This window comes from Pleurodeles waltl, chromosome 11 (genome assembly GCF_031143425.1).
Source record: "Pleurodeles waltl isolate 20211129_DDA chromosome 11, aPleWal1.hap1.20221129, whole genome shotgun sequence".
Classification (NCBI taxonomy): Eukaryota; Metazoa; Chordata; class Amphibia; order Caudata; family Salamandridae; genus Pleurodeles; species Pleurodeles waltl.
The window spans coordinates 923,727,174-923,746,862 of record NC_090450.1 but is presented as its reverse complement, the minus strand read 5'-3'; the positions used below and the strand labels follow the sequence as shown (position 1 = coordinate 923,746,862).

Sequence of the window (19,689 nt, the reverse complement as noted above, 5' to 3'; positions counted from 1 at the left end):
TGCAGGGTCCGCCCTCACGTGCTGCTGGTCTGTGCTTCTCAAGGCTCCCCCGGTTGCCATGGCTCCATTCCCTGACTCATTCCATCTCGGAAACACGCCGCAGACTGGTGCATGCTGCTCGACGAGGCCGGGCGCGGCGTGCACACAGCGGCATGACTACGAACGCGCACGTGCTCTCTGATGCCTACACATTCTGCACGCAGAGACGACAAAATGTACGGTTCCCGTCGCTGCCATCGAAGTGAAGCAGGTAAAGCCAGAGATTAGGAGGTTTGTTTCCTATTGGTTTCTGGTTTCTCTCACTCGGTTCCTATGGGAAACTGGCTGGCAAATATTCTCTTCGACTTCCAGGAACACGAGTGCTTGAGCAGGTAGCAAATTATCAATAGCCTCTATGAAGGCAGATAACAGCACACCAAACACTTAGATTTATGCAGTAGAAACTTCCATTGTTCCAAAGCAAAACTGTCTATTTTGCTGTAAAAAAGAAATCCTTATCTTGAGGTTTGCTTTTGAAGGCTCCACTATTATCTCTGATTTGTAAATATACAAAAAAACTACTCCCACTCTAAGAACCTCGTGGTTTCTTGCTGCTGTGCCGCGAGGGAGGATGTGGGAATAACGTTTCATACTGAGACTCACCCAATTCACAGCTCATTCAGAGTTGGATTTCTTGTCTCTTCTGCTGTTCCTCAGAGGTTCCTACCAGTTGGCCCCAGAACCCGTGCCATAACTAGTTGCTAGTGGGCCCCATGAAATGTTGGGAATCATTCGAATGCAATCTGAATGCCGGCGCGGGAGGCTGAAGAGTGGTGAGAGACGTGTGGTGTTCAAGGTGGGCAGACTCTGCAAGTGGTGGTTGGTCATCCAGGGATAAGGTGGGAGTAGATCAGAGAGCACCTGGGAGGGCTGCAGACATTTATGGAGATGGGACATATGTAGCTAGGGTCTGCAGACTGCGTTATGGGGTGTCAGACACCAAAGACATCAGTATTCTGGGCCTGGTAGCTGGGTCAGGGCACCCCACACTCAGTCGAAGTCAGTGATTATGTCAGCTTGCCCCGAGGATCGGAAGCAATGAAGAGACAGAGGCATGTCCCTCTGATCTTATGAGGCCTCTGCTTGAGAGCAGCTATTGCCCTTCCATCACATGGCAGTGATGCACACTCACTGACACCTGATGGCTTGCAAAGAATCTGATGCAGAGAAGCATCTTAAATGTACCTCCGCTTCTTGCCCTTCCTTGAGAGAAGACGTTTTCACTGGTCTATTTCTTCGTCAGGCATTTGGGGTTCACAGACACAATGCCAAAATATCTTTGATGTGATGGGAATTGTAGCTCAGGGAGGAGGTCTAATGCTCCGAAGTTGTCCTGTTCTGCCAGAAGGGGAGGCGGGACGGAGATGCACAAGGAGGGCAAGACAAAAGCACACAATACCCTTCCTGCATGTTATGTTTTTATTTTCAAGGTAGGCAAGGGGTGTGCTTCGACCTCTTAAATATGTATTTATCCAAACTTCCCAGGACTAGCACTCCAACAAGACAATCCTGACTCGCAGACCAAGGCAAATCAATCTTATCTATCTATCTATCCATCCATCCATCCAACCATCCACTATCATCCATCCATCAATCTATCCATTTATCCATCTATCCATATATCCATCCATCCATCTATCTATCTATCCATCCATCCATCCATCCATCCATCTATCTCATTTTATAAAAGATCGGTTCTTCCGATTTTAGAAGGCACCTTTTTCTATTACTCCAGATTGGACTTTATTTTCCCCATTGACTTCTAATGGAGTGAATGTTTTTTCAGGCGGGAGACAGATAAAATAAAGCAATTTTGGGGTTTATAAATTGTGAGCCTTCTGCCTGAATCAGGATTGCTGCATGCATGCTATCATCCAGCCGCTCATCGCACTCAGGGTTTTGTAATCTGGTTTTATGAACCCCACACCCACTACATACTGTTAAACGTACAGCACCTCAAATTACAGATCCCACCCTCCCACATAAAAATGTTCTTAAAAATTGTGCCACACTATATCAAATACCTAAAATAATGTAAAAATATAACCTTGTAGTTAGGTACATTTGTGCAATATGTGTATTAACCCACCCAATGGTTTCAGCGAACTGAATGTTATAGACAGACCTCTGCAGCAGACACCGAACCTGCTCAGCTACCTCACCGGGAATGATGACTACGACCTATAGAAGAAAGATTTCGTAACATGCTGAAAAACTCACCGACCTATTGCCAGTCTTCCCTGAGCTCGTTCTATACCACACTACAACACTTGGAGATGTGGGGGGTTTTCAAGAATGTTGTTTACGTTTCAGAATGTTGGCCTCTGTGTCGCGGTCACCCCTTGTACCACAAACTCCACCCTCCACATACACTTGGTGGCTCTGACCCATCCACCATCTTTTTGCCTGGGTACAGAATGGTGATTGTCGGTAAAATTCAGAGTGACATAAGCGTTTCTGTTGAGCACCAATGAAGATCCCACAGAGCTCACCTTTTTTTAGCACACTCGGCTCACTTCTGATAGCTCAATTCTGCAAAACCACTAGGCGGCGCTCGAGTGTTTGAGAACACACATAACACTGCCAGGAGAGGGCGCCAGTGCAAACTATGCACAGAAACAAAACGTCAGAGATGTTGTGTCTGCACATGAGTGGGTAAGACAGCCCAGTTGGCTTGTTACCTGCTGCAGAGGTGTGTGTGGAAGCTGATCTAGTCTCAGTATGGCTGACTCAGCCTGTTATCCATATGCAGACCTTAAAATGAGTTTCACTGAGCTGGCCAATTACTATTTGTGGTGTGTGCACCAAATAATTAGTCGATATGATTGCTTTGTGTCTTACTTCATTATTTCTGAAAATGTACTTATTCTTTTATTTAACGGGACGCACAATATTTGCACCAGATTAGCCTGCAGAGGTGGTACATCCAAGTGAGTACACCTCCTTACAGTAAAGTTGGAGGCTGGTACATAACCGCAGGACTGATTCCAGCAGTAAGGGTGCAGGGTGCGTTGCTAAGGGCTAGTGAATACTACAGGCATACTGTTGCAGTGTTGTCAAAAGGGGATGGAATGTAGAACTGGGGGTGGGGGTGGAGGGTGTATGAAATGTGACAACAGCAGGCCGAAGCTGCATCAAACACACCGTAGTATGGATGATGAGTAACCTCAACTGAGTTAGTAAAGCTCCAATCCTCCCATTATATATATATATTTTTTATATTTATGAACTAAATAAAATAATTTGCTATTTGTTTGACGAGTGCTTTCTTCTGTATCCTTAGTGTATTGTTTTAAGGTTCAAATCATTGAAAATTGGAGAGGGCGGTGGCTCTGCCTGTCAATAATAACTCATGGGGGGTGGGCCCTGGATTTTAATAATAATTCAGTGGGGGTCCCTGGATTCCGATAATGATTCAGTGGGGGACCTCGGGTTCCAATAATGATTCAGTGGAGGTCCTCGGGTTCCAGTAATGATTAAGTGGGGGTCCACAGAAGTCAAAAGGTTAAGAACTGCTGTTCTGAGGTATGTCACTAGTAATGCTCTTCTGCACACCTCGTGCACGTGTAGAGTTCACACAGGTGCAGGTACCTGGGAGGCAGTAGTGCCTGCTATGGAATAGTGACACTCAATGCTGGCAGCGAGTACTGCTGAATTCTAGCTCAGTGGCAGTGAAATGAAGTGCCGAGAGGTGGTGGTGTGCTTATTTGCCTATTCTGCTTACGAGAGGCGATAAAGGCGTCATTGGGCACCTGCTGCAGAGCACTAAGAGCTGTGGACGGCCCTTTCCCTCACTATGCAAACTCACCTTCCCCACGAGCCCATATCTAGGCTCTGGCATGTAATGCCATTTGCTGAGAGTATTTTCCATTGTTAGCAATCCAAGAAGAGTCCAATATGCTCAATTCCACATTGCAATGTGGGGGTCTGCAATGAAGACAAAGCTGGCACACACCCTGTGCTTCCGCATGCCAGCGCTTGTCTTTCTGTTGAGAACATTGTGTCCTCCCTAGGTAGAATGTTCTAAAGCACTGTAGCCCTTCCTGTCCTGTGGTCCAGGTCTACAACTCAGGTGAAGGGTTTTTAATGACCGATTTAGCCCTCGGCACTGGGCATTAATGTTAGAATTAGAGCAGAATAATTCTTTCAATTTTTGTTCAAATGTAGGAATTTCTTTTACAAGTTCCTTTACATATGCTAAAATGGCAGAAAGCACACAATAGCAGATACAGATCTACTGCCCCACCATTCCAATGTATGTCTCTGGTTACATTTTATCCCCAATGGGTGGAATATTCAAATAGGACAAAACATGTGTTGTACCTTTGATGCGGCCACCAGTTGCGCGGTGCTGGCAGCGATCTCACGCGACCCGACAATGAGCTCCTCGTATTTCCCAGTGTGCAGGACCACTTTGTCAGCAGATTCCCTGAAAAGAGAACCAGAATATCACAAGACTATACAAAAGTAATGTCACGGGTCAGAGATTCTGTACCTGAAAACATAATATAATGAAAAAAAAAGAAAAAAAAAGCTCATGCAGTAACAGGCATTTTCGAGTTCATATTGATCATAAATATGGCGTCCATGTTAAAGAACTGCGCAGAGAGGATCTACAACACTGGTGGATGAGTACGATTTCTTCAGAAAGCCTAAAACAAGAGAGAATAAATAGCGAAATAAGAGATGATGCTAACAGAGAGTGGCAGAGATAAGGAACAGGACTGAGAGGTTGAAGGGAAACAAAAAGAAAAGTTGAAGAGCAGCGCAGTTTAAGAAAACGAAGACAGAAATCCAAAAGCTCCTTCCTGATGGTAGTGATGGGAGGAGATACAAAAGGAAAATTCTGGGAGCTGAAAATGTAAATATTCATAAGTACTCTACGTTTTTCTGAATAGAAGAGACAAATATTACTTAAAGTACAATGACCATATCCTGCAGTTGCAGAGACAATCAAACGAGATGTTGGCAATGGGACTTTGTAAGAAACATTCTTGGTGTACTCGTGGCACTGGTGGCTGCTCAACTTATTTCATTCTCAAGCCCGGTAAAAAATCTGACATCAGAATGGTGTGTGCTACAACTGTCTCATACCACATTCATGGTTTAAGCTCCTCCTTGGTCTTCGGTTAAAAGGGGCGCTCAATTTCTAAAGGAGATCAAGAAGGGAGCTCAATCTTCTACTAGAGCTTCTTCCACTGACCACCAAATACAAAGATCTGGTGCTGGTATTTATCTCATCCTACACACTTTTAGAAAAGCCTGAGTGTTTAGAACAACACTAACGGTCCTGCTACCCAACACTCTGCCAACCAACAGATTACACCAAAAGCTTTCTTTACACAACTAATTTGCTCCTAAAAGCCCAACAATTCTGCCACTATCACCTCTGCAGTACATAGAATGTAACAACTTTTCTTGGCCCAGGCCCTCCCACCCTAATAGCCTATGAATGCTGTTTTGACACAATATTTAGACAACATTAAAAACACTGCAAAAGCCTTCGCACAAAAAAACACCAATCAGAGGTCATACTTGAAATTGGTGGATTACTGATGAAAACTGTGGCAAGATGGTTAGAATTTATAACAAAAAATGGAAGTGCATGTAGTACTGAAAATCACACAAGCAAGGACATTCACATGGTTGCCTTGTGTACATAAGATCATCACTCGAGTCTCACCAAGGTCAAAGCCGGCTAATCAAAGCAATAAATCCATACTGGATTCATTGTGTCCAGGAAATAATATTTCCCTCCACTGTAGGGTTGATAGAGGGGGGGCAAAACTGACAAATGATCAGCTAGTCAGAGAGTCACAACGAAGGGAAGGAGTCCTGTTTATCCTCCAACTGGCGGTATCGACCTTCAGATTCTGAAGGGCCAAGTACACAACACACAGAGGAACATCAAAAATGTCCTTCTTAGTTGTAAAGTGTTTTAACAGAAAGCCACTCAACATCGAGTCAGGGGAAAAAAGTGAGCAACCACCAACTAATGGTAAGCAGCCCCTTCCAATTACTGGGGTGTCCCAATTAACCACAGTCATGATTGGGTGGTTTGTGTCAATCTGAGATTGCACCCACTCTTGTTGGCTTCTTTTTGGAGCACCTTATCCAAGCCTTTGCATGAACTTGCTTTGACTATAGAATACGCTCAATGAAAAGGTTTCCCTTGGGTCTGTTCACGTGGGTCCACCCAGTATAAAATATGTAGGTTCTGATGATGTGACGTTTCTTGGTTCAACACAATTCACCCCCTGTGTGGATCCCAATGGTTACCTGTGATCTTCAGGGACAAATCCAAGCTGGGCAAAATAGACTTGTATGCTTAGTAGGAGATAGGATCTCTCGGCTTGCAGTACTAGCTTACGGCTACCAAGATTCCCCATATTGACCAAGGGCTTTACATTCAACAGCACATGGCATGCATTCTCAAAGTGGAATCAGAAGTGAGGAATTTTCTCCTACATGAAATAAGTTGCATTGTCAATCTTTTCTTGTTGTAGTCCAAAGCACAATTCTGCTGTTTAGCCTTCTCTTTCAATCAATCAATCAAAGAGACTTATAGAGCGCGCTACTCACCCGTGAGGGTCTCAAGGCGCTGGGGGGGGGGGGGGGGGGGGAGAAAGGAGGGGGTTAGGGGAGATCACTGTTCGAAAAGCCAGGTCTTAAGGCTCTTCCTGAAGAGTAGGAGGTCCTGGGTCTTGCGGAGGTGGGTGGGGAGGGAGTTCCAGGCTCTGGGGGCTAGGTAGGAGAAAGATCTGCCTCCGGTGGTGGTGTGTTTGATGCGAGGAACAGTGGCGAGAGAGAGGTCGGCGGAGCGGAGGTGGCGTGTAGAAGATCACTCTTTCGTTAAGGTAGGTTGGGCCGGTGTTGTGGAGCGATTTGTGTGCGTGGATGAGGATCTTAAAGGTGATCCTTTTGTCTATGGGGAGCCAGTGGAGGGATTTGAGGTGTGGTGAGATGTGTTCATGTTGGGGGAGGTCGAGGATGAGTCGTGCTGCTGAGTTCTGGATTCACTGTAGTTTGCGCTTGAGCTTTAGTGTGGTGCCGGCGTAGAGGGCGTTGCCGTAGTCAAGCCTGCTGCTGATGAGTGCGTGGGTGACTGTCTTTCTGGTCTCTGTGGGGATCCACTTGAATGTTTTTTTCAGTGTGCGGAGTGTGTTGAAACATGAGGAGGTGAGGACGTTGATTTGTTGGGTCATCGAGAGGGAGGAGTCCAGGATGATGCTGAGGTTGCGTGCAGGGTTTGCAGGGGTGGGTGCGGGGCCTAGCGTGGTGGGCCACCACGTGGGGTCCCAAGTGTTTTTGTGTGGGCCAAAGATGATGATTTCGGTTTTGTTGGAGTTGAGTTTAAGGTGGTTGGCTGTCATCCAGGCAGCGGTGTCAAGGAGTGCATTGTGTAGGTTGGATTTGGCGGTGTTGGGGTTGCGGGTGAGGGAGAAGATGAGTTGTGTGTCATCAGCGTATGAGAGGATGGTGATGCCGTGGGGTTTGAGGATGTTGGCTAGTGGGGTCATGTAGATGTTAAAGAGTGTGGGGCTGAGGGAGGAGCCTTGTGGGACTCCGCAGGTGATTTTGGTGGCGGAGGATTGGAAGGGTGGGAGATGGACTTTTTGGGTTCTGTCGGTAAGGAAGGAGGTGAGCCAGTCCAGGGCTTTGTGGCTGATCCCGGCGTCATGAAGACGCGTGCAGAGTGTGTGGTGGCAGATAGTGTCAAAGGCTGTGGGGAGGTCCAGGAGTATGAGTGCTACGGTCTCGCCCATGTCGACTCTGGATCTGATTTAGTCGGTGCATGCGATGAGAGCGGTTTCTGTGTTGTGGTTCTTGCGGAACCCAGATTGGGAGGGGTCGAGTGTGTGGTTTGTCTCGAGGAAGTGGGATAGGCGGGAGTTGACTATTTTTTCTGTGACCTTGGCTGGGAATGGGAGGAGGGAGATGGGGCGGTAGTTGGAGAGGTCGTCTGGGTCGGCTTTGTTTTTTCTTTTTTTAGGAGCGCAGTGACTTCCGCGTGTTTCCAGAGGTCTGGGAAGGTGGCGGTTTCGAATGAGCTGTTGATTATGGCTCGGAGTATGGGGGCGATGGCGGGTCTGGCCCTGTTGTATATTCGGTGGGTGCATGGGTCGGAGGGGGAGCCAGAGTGAATGGAGTTTTCCGTTTCTTCGTCGGTGGTGGGGGCCCAGGTGGTGAATAGGTTGGGGTGGTGTGTGGTGGGTTTGTGTTGGGTGGGTGGAGGGTGCATGTGAAGGGTGTGTGAAGCTGTTGTGTATGTCCAGGATTTTGCGATGGAAGTGATTTGAGAGGGAGTTGCAGAGGGTTTGTGTGTGCGTGGGGTCTCGGTTGCTGGCTTTGGGTTTGGAGAGCTCTTTGAGGATGGTAAAGAGTTCTTTGCTGCTTTGGGAGTTGTTGTCAATGCGTTCCTTGTAGTGTGCTCTTTTGGTGGTGCGTATGAGTTGGTGGTGGATGCGTGTGGTGGTTTTGAGGGCGGAGAAGTTTGTGGTGGAGGGTTCTTGTCTCCAAGTTTTCTCTGCTTTGCGGCATTTGCGTTTGGATTCGTGGAGTTCAGTGGTGAACCATGGGGCGTTCTTGATATTGCGGGTGGTGATGTTTTTTCTGAGGGGCGCGAGAGCGTCGGCACAGGTGGTGATCCATTTGTTGAGGTTGTGTGCGGCGGTGTTGGGATCGGTGATGTGGGGGGGGGGGGTTGTGTCAGTTGGGAGTTCAGGAGCTCAGTGGGGATCTTGTCCCACATGCGGTAGGGGGTGGTGTGTTGGTGGTTTGTTAAAATCTCTTTGCCATTACTTATTATTATTTTTTTTTTTTTTACAAACATGTCATAAAATATGCTGACATCTTATGTGACGTGTGCTTTACTTAAAAAAGAAGTTGGTGCTTTCGTTTTTATGCAGTGATACATATGGAGTGGACATGCTCCTCTTCAAGTTGAGGCTAAAAATTACCCTGATATGCAACAAGATAAATCTTAATAAAGGATGTACCTGTAAAACTCTAAGCCTAACCCTTCAAGGGCTTGACAACATGCATGGAACAATAAATACAATTAAATTAAAAGTACATAAGTGAAAACACAAACAAAGTGCTCCCTGAAGTTTTAGGGTATTAGGGCATTGAGGAAGAAAATATAAAACATAGGATACATATTTTAGAACCCTAAATGAATTGAATGGTCAATTTACTGCTCCACTAAGAAAATTCAATACCTTTGCTTTACACTCTAAATGGGAAACCAAGTGACTGATTTAAAAAACTCTATTAGTGGATATTCTGTTGTCTTATGCAATAACAAAAGGAATATTCGTACACAAATCTTTAGGGCACTTTACTGAATCATCAGAATAATCTAAACTCATTCATAAGTCAACAACTTTGGTCTCGTCATGGGATCATTGTTGGAAATATATTGTAGAAAGGCTTTCATTTGCTTACAGCAGTTAATTACTATTTTAGTTAAATGGCTGCTCGCATTGCAGATACCTACACCAGCTGGGTGGCTCCCCATCCAACAGCTTTGGATGCAGAGATCAGCCCTTCCGTCCACCTGGAATTCTTTGCGTAGAAGTCTTGAGGTGTAGCTGCACCCTAATATCCAGTGAAGAAAAGAAAAGACACTAAAACATGCAGTAGCCAACTCAAACCCACATGATGCTTTCATACAATGCAGCTCTAACACACATATTGACAGGAAAGTTGCCTCAGCAACTTGCAATTAGAAGTGGGCGGGGATTCAAAGCTTTGGGTTATTCTGTGCACCGTGTATGGTCCTGGACAGCTGCACATAGAGCAGCAGATGGGTTGTTGTCATAGAAATGTAGTAAATGTTGGCAGGGAAGGCCACCCTTCTAATCTGTTCATTTTCCAATCAACTGCTGTACCAAAGACAGTGCCTGCCCAAACAACCCTCCTCTTCACTCCAATTAATAGAGTTCTGTTGTCAGACCCAAGCCTTGGTATATTCTGCTGTAGCTCCTACAACTGGTGCCTTTTTGCTAAAACATCTGTGCCTCTAGAGGTACTCGAACAGCCTAAGAGAGGAAGCAAAGAGTGCTGCAGAACAGAAGACACGATAACGCAGAAACTGTGGTTAAAAGTAGAAAGATTTCAATACATTCAATGTGTAATAAGAATTGCCTAAACATGGAGACATCAGTCTATTACATGCTTCTATAATGCCACCACTCGGAGGCGGTTGTAAGCTTTTTGCTTGAACCAAGGTTTTAATTTGCTTTGCAAGGCATGCACCATTGCAAGAGTTTTGGCAAATGCTTATATTAGAACAAACCAAGGTTTAGAATTTGGCCAGGTTTCATAGAACCAATCAATTGGTGGAGGGTGGGGGGGTGGGGGTGGTGACAGACGGAGGTCTTCTACTAAATGGACATTTGCATTTACGTTCTAAGCCAGTAATGTATTTGAGAGTCTGACTTGGCGAGTAACTTAAAAATTATAAGGTTAAATTATAGGAAATCCAGACATTTCTATTTTGTGATGGGATAACCACGTTATACTCCACACAGCCCATAATGCTCTTCAATCATTTCGTTCAATACACAAGTTTAGCTTCAAAAGAACCAAAGAGTCATAATGGTATCTCACCCTTCCGCTCTCTACAATCTCTTTTTGTAGATCAGTCGACGTTATTACAAGAAGCTTGATGGCCTGAAATGGAAATCAATGGAAACACGTCACAACACTTCCAGCCTTTACCACGGAGTCTTCTTACCATAAAATATTTTTTAGGATACACAGCCAACAATTATTACTGCTGTAAAACATAATTATACCAGATGTGTGACCCTCCCTTGGTGAGTACTGCGTATTAGCACCATCATTCTAGGATTCACGTAACTATATAAGAGTGGTTTGTATGTATACTAAAAAAGTAAGTGAAGCTTACATTTGGACCTTATTTTCAGTTTTCCATCTTTCTGTTTTTTGGTAACCAACAGTGTAGAGGGTTTCTGCAATCCACACTCTCTTCTGGATTTTGTATGGCTATAAATAGACGACACTGCCACATGCAGGAAGTATACAGTGGATTTGTCCTATCATTTTGACCACCTCTTTGAGATCCCTGTAAGAGCAATGACATAGGGAGGTGCAGCACCACTAAAGTTACAGCGCTGGGGACTCAATTACCAAGTCCAAGCGCTCTCTTCTGTTGTCAAGGTACTGGCAAGGTAGGCATAGAGAATACTAAGGGAGAGAACACTTTTGTGCCAGGGTTTTTTGTAGGGATGTCAGATATGAAACCAGAACGAGTTGTCTAAATTACAATCTATACCCTTACCATATATTCCAGATTTCTAGCATCGACCAAACTGATTTTATAAGGACTTTATAAAAACCCAACTTAAAACAAATACCATTCAATTAACTACAAAAGGAACGATTGCTCACCTTCATGAGGGCGGTGCACGAATTCAGGATTCTGTTGAAATAAAGAAAAAAACTGTAGGGTTAAAGGTAAATGCACCAAGTGCAACGCTGGTTTCGACTAAATACTGAATTGTGCTAGAGCTGGGGTCATTCCAGAGAATGGTATATACTGGAGTTGCAAGAGAGATGCTGTAGATCTGTTCTACCTGGTGCATTGATGTAACCTGCTGCTTTCTTTTTTTGGACCGAAGTATTAGAATACATAGGAAGATACAAATGCCCCTGCAAAAATCATGCATCTTTGCCACCGGTTGAAATCAATGGATTTATGTGAGAAGGGCGTTATCATTGCTCATAAACCTATCCTACAACATTGCCAATCTAATCAACCTGAATGCAGAACGTTGGGTGGAGGAAACCAGTAGCATTTGCCAGGAAAGGATTGTCTTCAAGATGAGATGCTTTACATGGAATTCATCAATGTTGGGCACTTTTCCTAGAAATCCATTGGTAACATTTTACAGACTGCACTGGATTTTCTTATTGAACTATACATCTTTTTTTCTAATTCATGATCATTTTTCAAATCACATTTCAATATGCTGTTGAACATTTTTAGAGTGGTGTAGTATTTTTCACTCTGCTTTCTAATGGGTATGTAATACGAGGCATGTGCCCCAATCCCCCCACCGCAAATTGGACTATAGTCCACTTGAGAAGGATAAGTCAATATGTGGATTAGATTTGTCGCTACCTGTACAGGAGAGGGGAACTGTGCCTGGTCTACATTTACACACTACAGGTAGTTACATGATCAATGTATGTAAATTCATTTGACTATATTCTGGTATCCAGGTTCAGAAAAACTATTCTTTGTATCCCCAGATGAAACACACACACGATGGTTGTGTGTCATATTCCACAATGTTTATTTACAGCACTCCTCGTCACAGCATGGTGAAGTATTAAGGATCATAAACATGGCTGTCTGGTATGCACTCGTGGGAGGTACATAAGGTTGTCATACCAGTCTTTTTCTCACATGCCCCGGTGACTAACTTGTACAAGTGAAGTAATTGCCTCTTTTTACTCCATCTCAGGCAGGAACACCTCAACACTCCCTGAGCAGCAGCCTCTCCTAGAAGTGCCCTTAGGGAGCAGTAAACAGTGACACTCAACTTGTCATGCAAGCCAGAGTGGAAAGGCTTTTCACCAATGTTCATCTTTTGTCCTCTTAAATACAGGCCGCTGCCAATGATCTCATTCTGTGACGTGCAAAGGCCTGGGGCAATGGGTGATGGACAACGTCTTTGGGGAGGAACCCCATTCTTCAAGTCAGCATCTGTCAAGTGCATATTAACTCACCCAACATGGTCTGTTGTCCTTAGCTCCGGCTCACTGCATATCACCGCCTTACTGCCCAACAAAGAAATGCACTTCCAGGTCCAACAACTCCATCCTTCTATTCCCAAACCTGGTAAAAACAGGATCTTTGACCCAGATGGCTTTTGGGAATCTGTTCACCATAGGCTTTTTGAGATCTATCACTTAAGTCCTTCTCTTCTGCAGAGGCTTTGCTGAGACCCACAGAGGGTCAAGGTCCTTTCTGTCAGGTGGGGGAGCACTGGCCTAACAGGGTTACCCCTCTCTTAGATGATGTCAGGCCCCTGCCATTCATGACATGCATGGCGGATGCTTTGCGAGGCTGTCCTCTTTTGGCAGCTCATTGCGAGCATGGCTCTGCTCTTCTCAAAGACCAACTCCATTACTAGTCGAATATTGCAATCTACTAGATTCATGCATGTGGAGAAGAAATCAGGTAGCATGAATTCTCCCATATGCAGGAACAAACACATTACATCACTGGTTCTTAAATCAGCTACCTGCCCCTGAAGAGGTATTTTTATAGGCTTCCATCCAGGTCTGCAAAAATATTGCTTGCCTGGGTCTCACCAACAATACACCCCCTGCAACCCTCACACAGTGGCACAGACTTCCACATAGATCTGTAAGGCAGGAGCCTTACATGTGAAAATAAAATACACAATAATAAAATCATGTACATAGAAACACAGCAGGAAAATGGAGACAAATATGGATCTCACTTGCACTGTGCCCTTATGCCAGAGGTGGTCACCTTCGCCATGCTGAAAGGTTCACAAAGACGAACATTTGGAATGCAAAGAAAGCCAAAGGACAGGCATGAGAATTGCACACATGTGCCAGGCGAGTTAGCATGTCTTTATACCGCCTACGAATGCAAGAAATGCAACCGGTCTCGTCGCCGGCAGAGCCACATCGACTGGCTTCCATACCCCAGTGGAACCAATTGACGCCACTAAAGTATAAAGTACCTCAACACAGTGTGTAGAATATTAGCAACTTGTACTATCAGTGCAAAAAGTTGTCCACAACAGAGGCTAAAAAGAGGTCATGTGAGGGATGGGGATAAGGAAACAAAACATACTTGCAAAATGGAAAGGGGGGAAAATCACTGACTGCTTTCACAAAAGCAGTGAAAACCAAGAGACAGCATGGGATAAGGCTCTCTTTTGGTGTGGAAGCAGAGGAAAGCGCTGGCTCAGATCCTCTGAAGCACATTTTAGATCAATTAAAAACTTTTTTACTTGAGCAAACTACTGAAAACATAGTTATCCCAGTTTCAACTGATTCCTCCTCTTGGATATTCAGCAAGTCATCAAAACAAAAATGATTGCAGGATCAGGGAGCCAGGAAAGTGGCTGACAGAGGAGTGGGTGTGTCCGCAACCCCTCCTAGTGCAGTGCGCTTGCCGTAGACCTCAGTCCATGTCGGGAAGGTACCGATGCACAGGTGCTGCCCGACGCGGCTAGGGAGCACAGCCCGTGGTATTAGACGGCACCTACAGCAACAGCTTGAGTGTGACTGGTGGCCCTCCCAGGAGTGCAGGTAGGCCCTGTCGCCTTAGTCGACCCCTGGGCCCACTATGAGAGTCTGCACCTCACCCTCCTGCATGCTCACAACACGACCCAGGTGCCTCAGAGTCCTTAAGCTCATCAGCAAGCCTCTACCAACAAGCTCATTGCTACGCAGAGCTCAGCTAGCTCCTGGGAACCACCCTATCGCAGCCTGAAGGAGGGGTGTCCAGCAACTAAGGCAAAGGAAGGAAAGAGCACGCGTATCATAAGGAAGGTGAGATTGGTGTGGAGCAGAGCACAATCTGAGCCTCATATAATCTTGCAAGCTGCAGCGAAGCTAGGCGCAAGATCTCTGGCAGAGGCTAGCGAGCAGCAAACATGCACTAGGCCGTGGGCACTGTGTGTCGCATGGATGTGGGTGGCGATAGGCAGCTGAGGCTTGTGTACGCCCTGGTGCATGATCTGCCCCCCACCCTGCTGTGACGCCGTACTCTACTTTTAAATCTAACTCCCTGGACCTCGAAATCCCGCTCCACCAACCTTGATAATTCACCACTGTCTCTCTGCGCACCAGCCACCCTGCTCACTCTACTGGCTCTACGATAGCAACCTACTAATCAAATATCCCCCTTTTCTTGCATTTCCGGACTTTGGGGTGAAGAAGTACAAAGATCCAAAAGGTAGCTCCCGACTGAGAAGCAAAAACCATTTTCAGCCTTAGGCACCCTTTTGCCATCTTCAAACCCATGGCAGCCCTAGAACATTGCCCACAAAGGCCAGTAACTTTGAAAGGGCCAGCATGCGGCCAGAGCGAGAAAGGGCATCTCAACCTCTCGTAAGGAGAAAGAAAAAGCTGCAACACCGTTAACAGCAAAGAGTACTAAGGCAAAATCTGTCCGGAAGAACCAGTCTTTAATCTCACCAGTGTCCTGAATGTTTGAGAAATCCACAAAAATACCACACAAGTTTGACTTTCTAAAGGACGCATTTGGGGCTATCTTTTCCAGCTCAGGGGACATGAATGTTCTCCCAGCTCCAATCTCAACAACTATAAGCGTAAATAGCACTCTCCATGAACTAAGCTACAATACTGGTCTATGTATAGGTACCGAGGTCACTGTAACCAGCCCAGAAGTGGGAGGAAAATAAAGAGACTTCTTGGGGGCCAATTAGAGATCTGGAGCTACTCTCACTGAGGTCACTGTCTCCACAAACTTCTCACAGCTCACCCACACCCCAAATGTCCCCAAAACCGATACTGAGAAAGAGTACTCCACCACTGATCAAGCTCAGACAATTAACAAAGGGCAGGAAATACAGTTGTACCCGGAAGACCTAAACCAAGCACATACCATAGCCCCAAACTCATCTTGAACTCATCTCAACCTATTTCTAATTCATCAATGGTGCAAGAATTATCATCACTGAATACCGTTAGGTTCTATAGTTTTTTAGTGACAGACAACACTAGCTCCATATAGTAAAATTACCTTCCAAATCATTATTTTCAAATATTTAGCAAATAGGACAACATGCTATGTACTAATAAAAGACTGAAAAATATTTTCCCCATTTTCTGCTATAACTTACACATAGCAGGGAAAGGAAAATGTTACTTACCAAGTAGACATCAGTATGTGGCATGTAGTGCTGTACATTGTGACTTGTAGTGCAGGTACATTCACATGCAGTGCATAATCCTGACATCTAGACTTGGGCCCGGATGTGTGCCATTTGTTTATCTTCAAAGAAGTCTTTTGAGTCACGAGGTTCTGTGACTTCTCTTGCTGCTGGCAATGAGCATGGGTATTGACTCCATTGTCAGACTGTTTCCCCATTCAGCAGGTGAGGTTGGAATGAGATGCAAAGTGATGTATAGAGGGATAGCCATGTAAAATAGGAAAACAAAATAGAAAGATAACAGCAGAGGCCAAGGGTTTCCAGGGAGGAGGGTGTGTACGCGTGAATCTACAACACTACATACCACGGACAGATGTCTAGTGGGTAAGTAACATTTTCCGTTCGAGGCATGTGTGGTTGTAGCTAGACATGCTGTGCATAGACTGGAAAGCAGTCCTCCCAAAAGTGGTGGCTAAACTGTGTGTGTTGTTGCAGTAGATGGGTAAAATGTATGGAGTACTGCCTGGCCACCTTTGGCCGTTTGGCAGGTTAGCACAGCTACACAGTAGTGTTTTGTAAAGGTGTGAGGTGTGAGCCAGGTAGCTGCTTTGCATAGGTCGGCTATTGGAATACTCCCCAGGAAGGCCCTGGCACCCTTTTTGCGAGTGGAATGGGCTTTAGGAGGGACAGATAATATCCTCTCTGCTTTAGCACTGCAGGTTTGGATACATTTGACTAACCATCTGGCAATGCCTGATTTGGAGAGGGCCTTTCCTTTGTGGGGTTTTGGGAAAGTGACACACAGTTGCTCAGTCTTTCTGAAAGGTTTTGTCCTAATTATATGATACACACACTAGATGTCAAACGAGCCCTTTCTGCTACCAAATCTGGTTGAGGGGAAAAAAGCAGGGCTTGGTTCAGGTGGAAATGAGAAACCATTTTAGGAAGGAATTTAGGTTGGTTTGGAGGACGACCTTGTCCCTATGTGCTTGAAAGAAAGGTTGTTCTAGGCTAGGGTTAGTGCCTGGAGCTAACAAACACGCTGAAGGGAAATAATGCCAACCAGAAAGGCCACCTTCCATGAGAGGAACTGACGAGGCAAGAGTAGAGAGACTCAAAAGGGAGACTCATGAGTTTGTTGAGGACAATATTGAGGTTCCATGATGAAGCCAGTGGGGTCTGGGAGGGATTACCCTTTTGAGGTCCTCCATGAAAGCTTTGATAACTGGAATCTGAAAAGGGAGAGGTGTTCTCTGTTCTGAAGGTAAGTGGCCACAGCGCCTAGGTCAGGCCAAATAGAAGTAAAAGCACGTACGCAACTTTGTGGATGCAGCAGGTAGCAGATAATGTCTTGTGCTCTAGCTAGATTTATATGTTTTGAGTGACAGTGGTGGCCAAATAATTTCCATTTGGCTGCATTGCATGTGTGGGTAGTGACTCTACGTGCTCCCTTCAGGACAGCTGTACATTCAAGAGGTAATTTGAGATACCTTAATTCTAAGACTTCTGGAGCCAGATCACAAGCTTGAAGGACATGGGGTCTGGGTGTTGTAATTCTCCTTGGGTCTGCATGAGAAGGTCTGATTGGGAGTTTCTTGTGCGTAACCTCCAAGAGTTTCAGAAGTGTAGTGAACCATGGTTGGCAGGCCCAAGTGGGGCTACCAAAATGACAGATGTCTGCCGTAGCCTCCATGCCACAAATGGAAGACATGGGAGAGGAGGAAAAGCATAGGCAAATATCTCCGACTAGTTCATCCATAGTGCATTGCGTTTGGATTGTGGGTGTGGTATCCTGGATGTGAAGTTTAGGCATTTTGCGTTTTCTATGGTTGTGAGTAGGTCTAGTTCGTGAAAGCGCCATCACTGCAAGTACTGATGTAGGACCTGCAGGTGGAGCTCACACTTGTGGACTTTTTGCCATACCCGCCTGATCGGCAAAGTTGTATTCCCTCATCTCCCCCCCCCCCATGAGGTACTCGGCTAGTTGGTGGATTTCATAATGGAGAGCCCATCATCAGATGTGCTGGGCAAGCTGAGAGAGCTGTGGAGACAGAGTCCCTGCTTGTTTTTTTGAAGGAAAACATGGGGGTGGTGTTATCCATCATTTGCCCACCAGATGGGGAAGGAAAGCCTTCAATGCAAGGTGAACTGGAAGGAGTTCTAAGTAACTGATGTGAAGGCCCTTGTGTTTGGTTTCCCAGTGGCCTTGGATGGTCAAAGTGTGCAAATGTGCTCCCCACCCGAGAAGGAGGTGTCCGTTTTGATGGTTTCCTGTGGAACGTGGTTGAGAAAAGACCACCCCTGCAACAGGTTTTTGGAGTTCCACCACAGCAGAGAGTGACAAGTGCGGCAGCTGACTAACAGTTGGTCTTTCCAATGACCCTCTGCTGGAGACCACTGCTGCACTAGACATTCCTGCAATGGGCACATATGTAGTCTTGCAGGGGGCACTATTGCAATGAAGAAAGCCATCAAGCCCAGGAGGTGTGTAACTGTGCTGGCTGTGACCCGGTGGTCTGGTTGAAAGAGCGGAAGAAGTGTCTGAAAAGACTATCATTGCTGTGTTGGGGTAAGCCAGCCTGCGTTGAGTTGAGTTGAGCAGTGCTCCTAAATAAGGCTGAGTTTGTCAGGGTTGGAAGTGGGATTTTATGACACTGATGGTGAATCATAATTTGTGTAGAAGGAGTATAGTGGCCTGAGTGTATTTGCGGCAAAGTAGGTGGGTGGAACTCTTGATAAGCTTGTCATCCAGATAAGGGAAGACAGGAATGTCCTGCAGACGCCGGTGCGCTGCTACCACTGTGAGGTACTTTGTGAACACTCGGAGAGCTGTCCCCTGAAAGAGAGTACTTGGAACTGAAAGTTTTTACAGCTGACAACAAACTGGAGGCAGGGTCGATGCACTGGGTGTATTGGTATGTGAAAGTAAGTTTCTTTCAGGTCAAGACCTGACATGAAGTCTCCCTGCTGAAGAAGAGGTATGACATCATGAAGGGTGAAAATGTTCTGAGCGGATATATTTGTCCTGAGGGAGCCATCTTTTATTTGGAAATACAGAGCGTACACTCCTGATTCTTGGTGTTGAGTTGGTACTTGCTCGATGGCGTCCCTCTGAAGAAGCAATAGCACCTCTTCTTTGAGAAGTTTTATGTGCTCTGCTGAAAATCTGTGTGTTTGTGGGGTGGCATGGTGGAACTTAGCCCCAGAGAGTAACCAAGCTGTATGATGTTTATCAACCACTGATTGGAGGTGATGTTCCGCCAAGCTGGAAAGAACCCATGTAAACATCCTCCGACAGGGGGCAGGAGGCGGATATCATGCTTTGGTGACTGTGACAGAGGTTGCTTTTCTGGAGTTATAACCCCTTTAGGTGCATCTGGAGAAACCTCTACCTGAAGATGACAGAGCCTGTGGTCAATTGTACGCCGTTGAGGTTTGTTTTCAAGCCTCTACAAAAGACAGTGCGGCTAAAGGTAAATCAAAAGGTGGGCGTTTAAAGTGCACTCATAGCCTTAGCTGTCTCAGTATCCTTTTCCATCTTTTCAAGGATTTTCTCCACTTGGAGCTCGAAAAGATGTTGATTGTCAAAAGGAAGTGCCAGCAAGTTGTGATGCTCCTCTGGTTTGAACCCTGATATAGGCAGCCATGCATGTCTCAGGAGATTTGAGTTGCTACCCTGAGCAGCAGGATTGGTGGTATAAAGAGCACATTATATGATGGTGTTGGAGATTAATTT

At 45.7% G+C, this 19,689-nt stretch overlaps 1 protein-coding gene across 1 annotated transcript in view; it reads right to left on the bottom strand.

Moving 5' to 3' along the window:
• HIP1R (huntingtin interacting protein 1 related) overlaps nt 1–19,689 on the bottom strand; it is a 360,114-nt gene that overhangs the window by 16,350 nt on the left and 324,075 nt on the right. Inside the window, exons 25-28 of the mRNA XM_069214961.1 lie at nt 11,458–11,488; nt 10,654–10,716; nt 9,539–9,639; nt 4,363–4,468 (exon numbers count right to left, since the gene is read on the bottom strand). Of these exons, the coding sequence (XP_069071062.1) occupies nt 4,363–4,468; nt 9,539–9,639; nt 10,654–10,716; nt 11,458–11,488 (301 nt within the window). The remainder of the gene's footprint in view (nt 1–4,362; nt 4,469–9,538; nt 9,640–10,653; nt 10,717–11,457; nt 11,489–19,689) is intronic.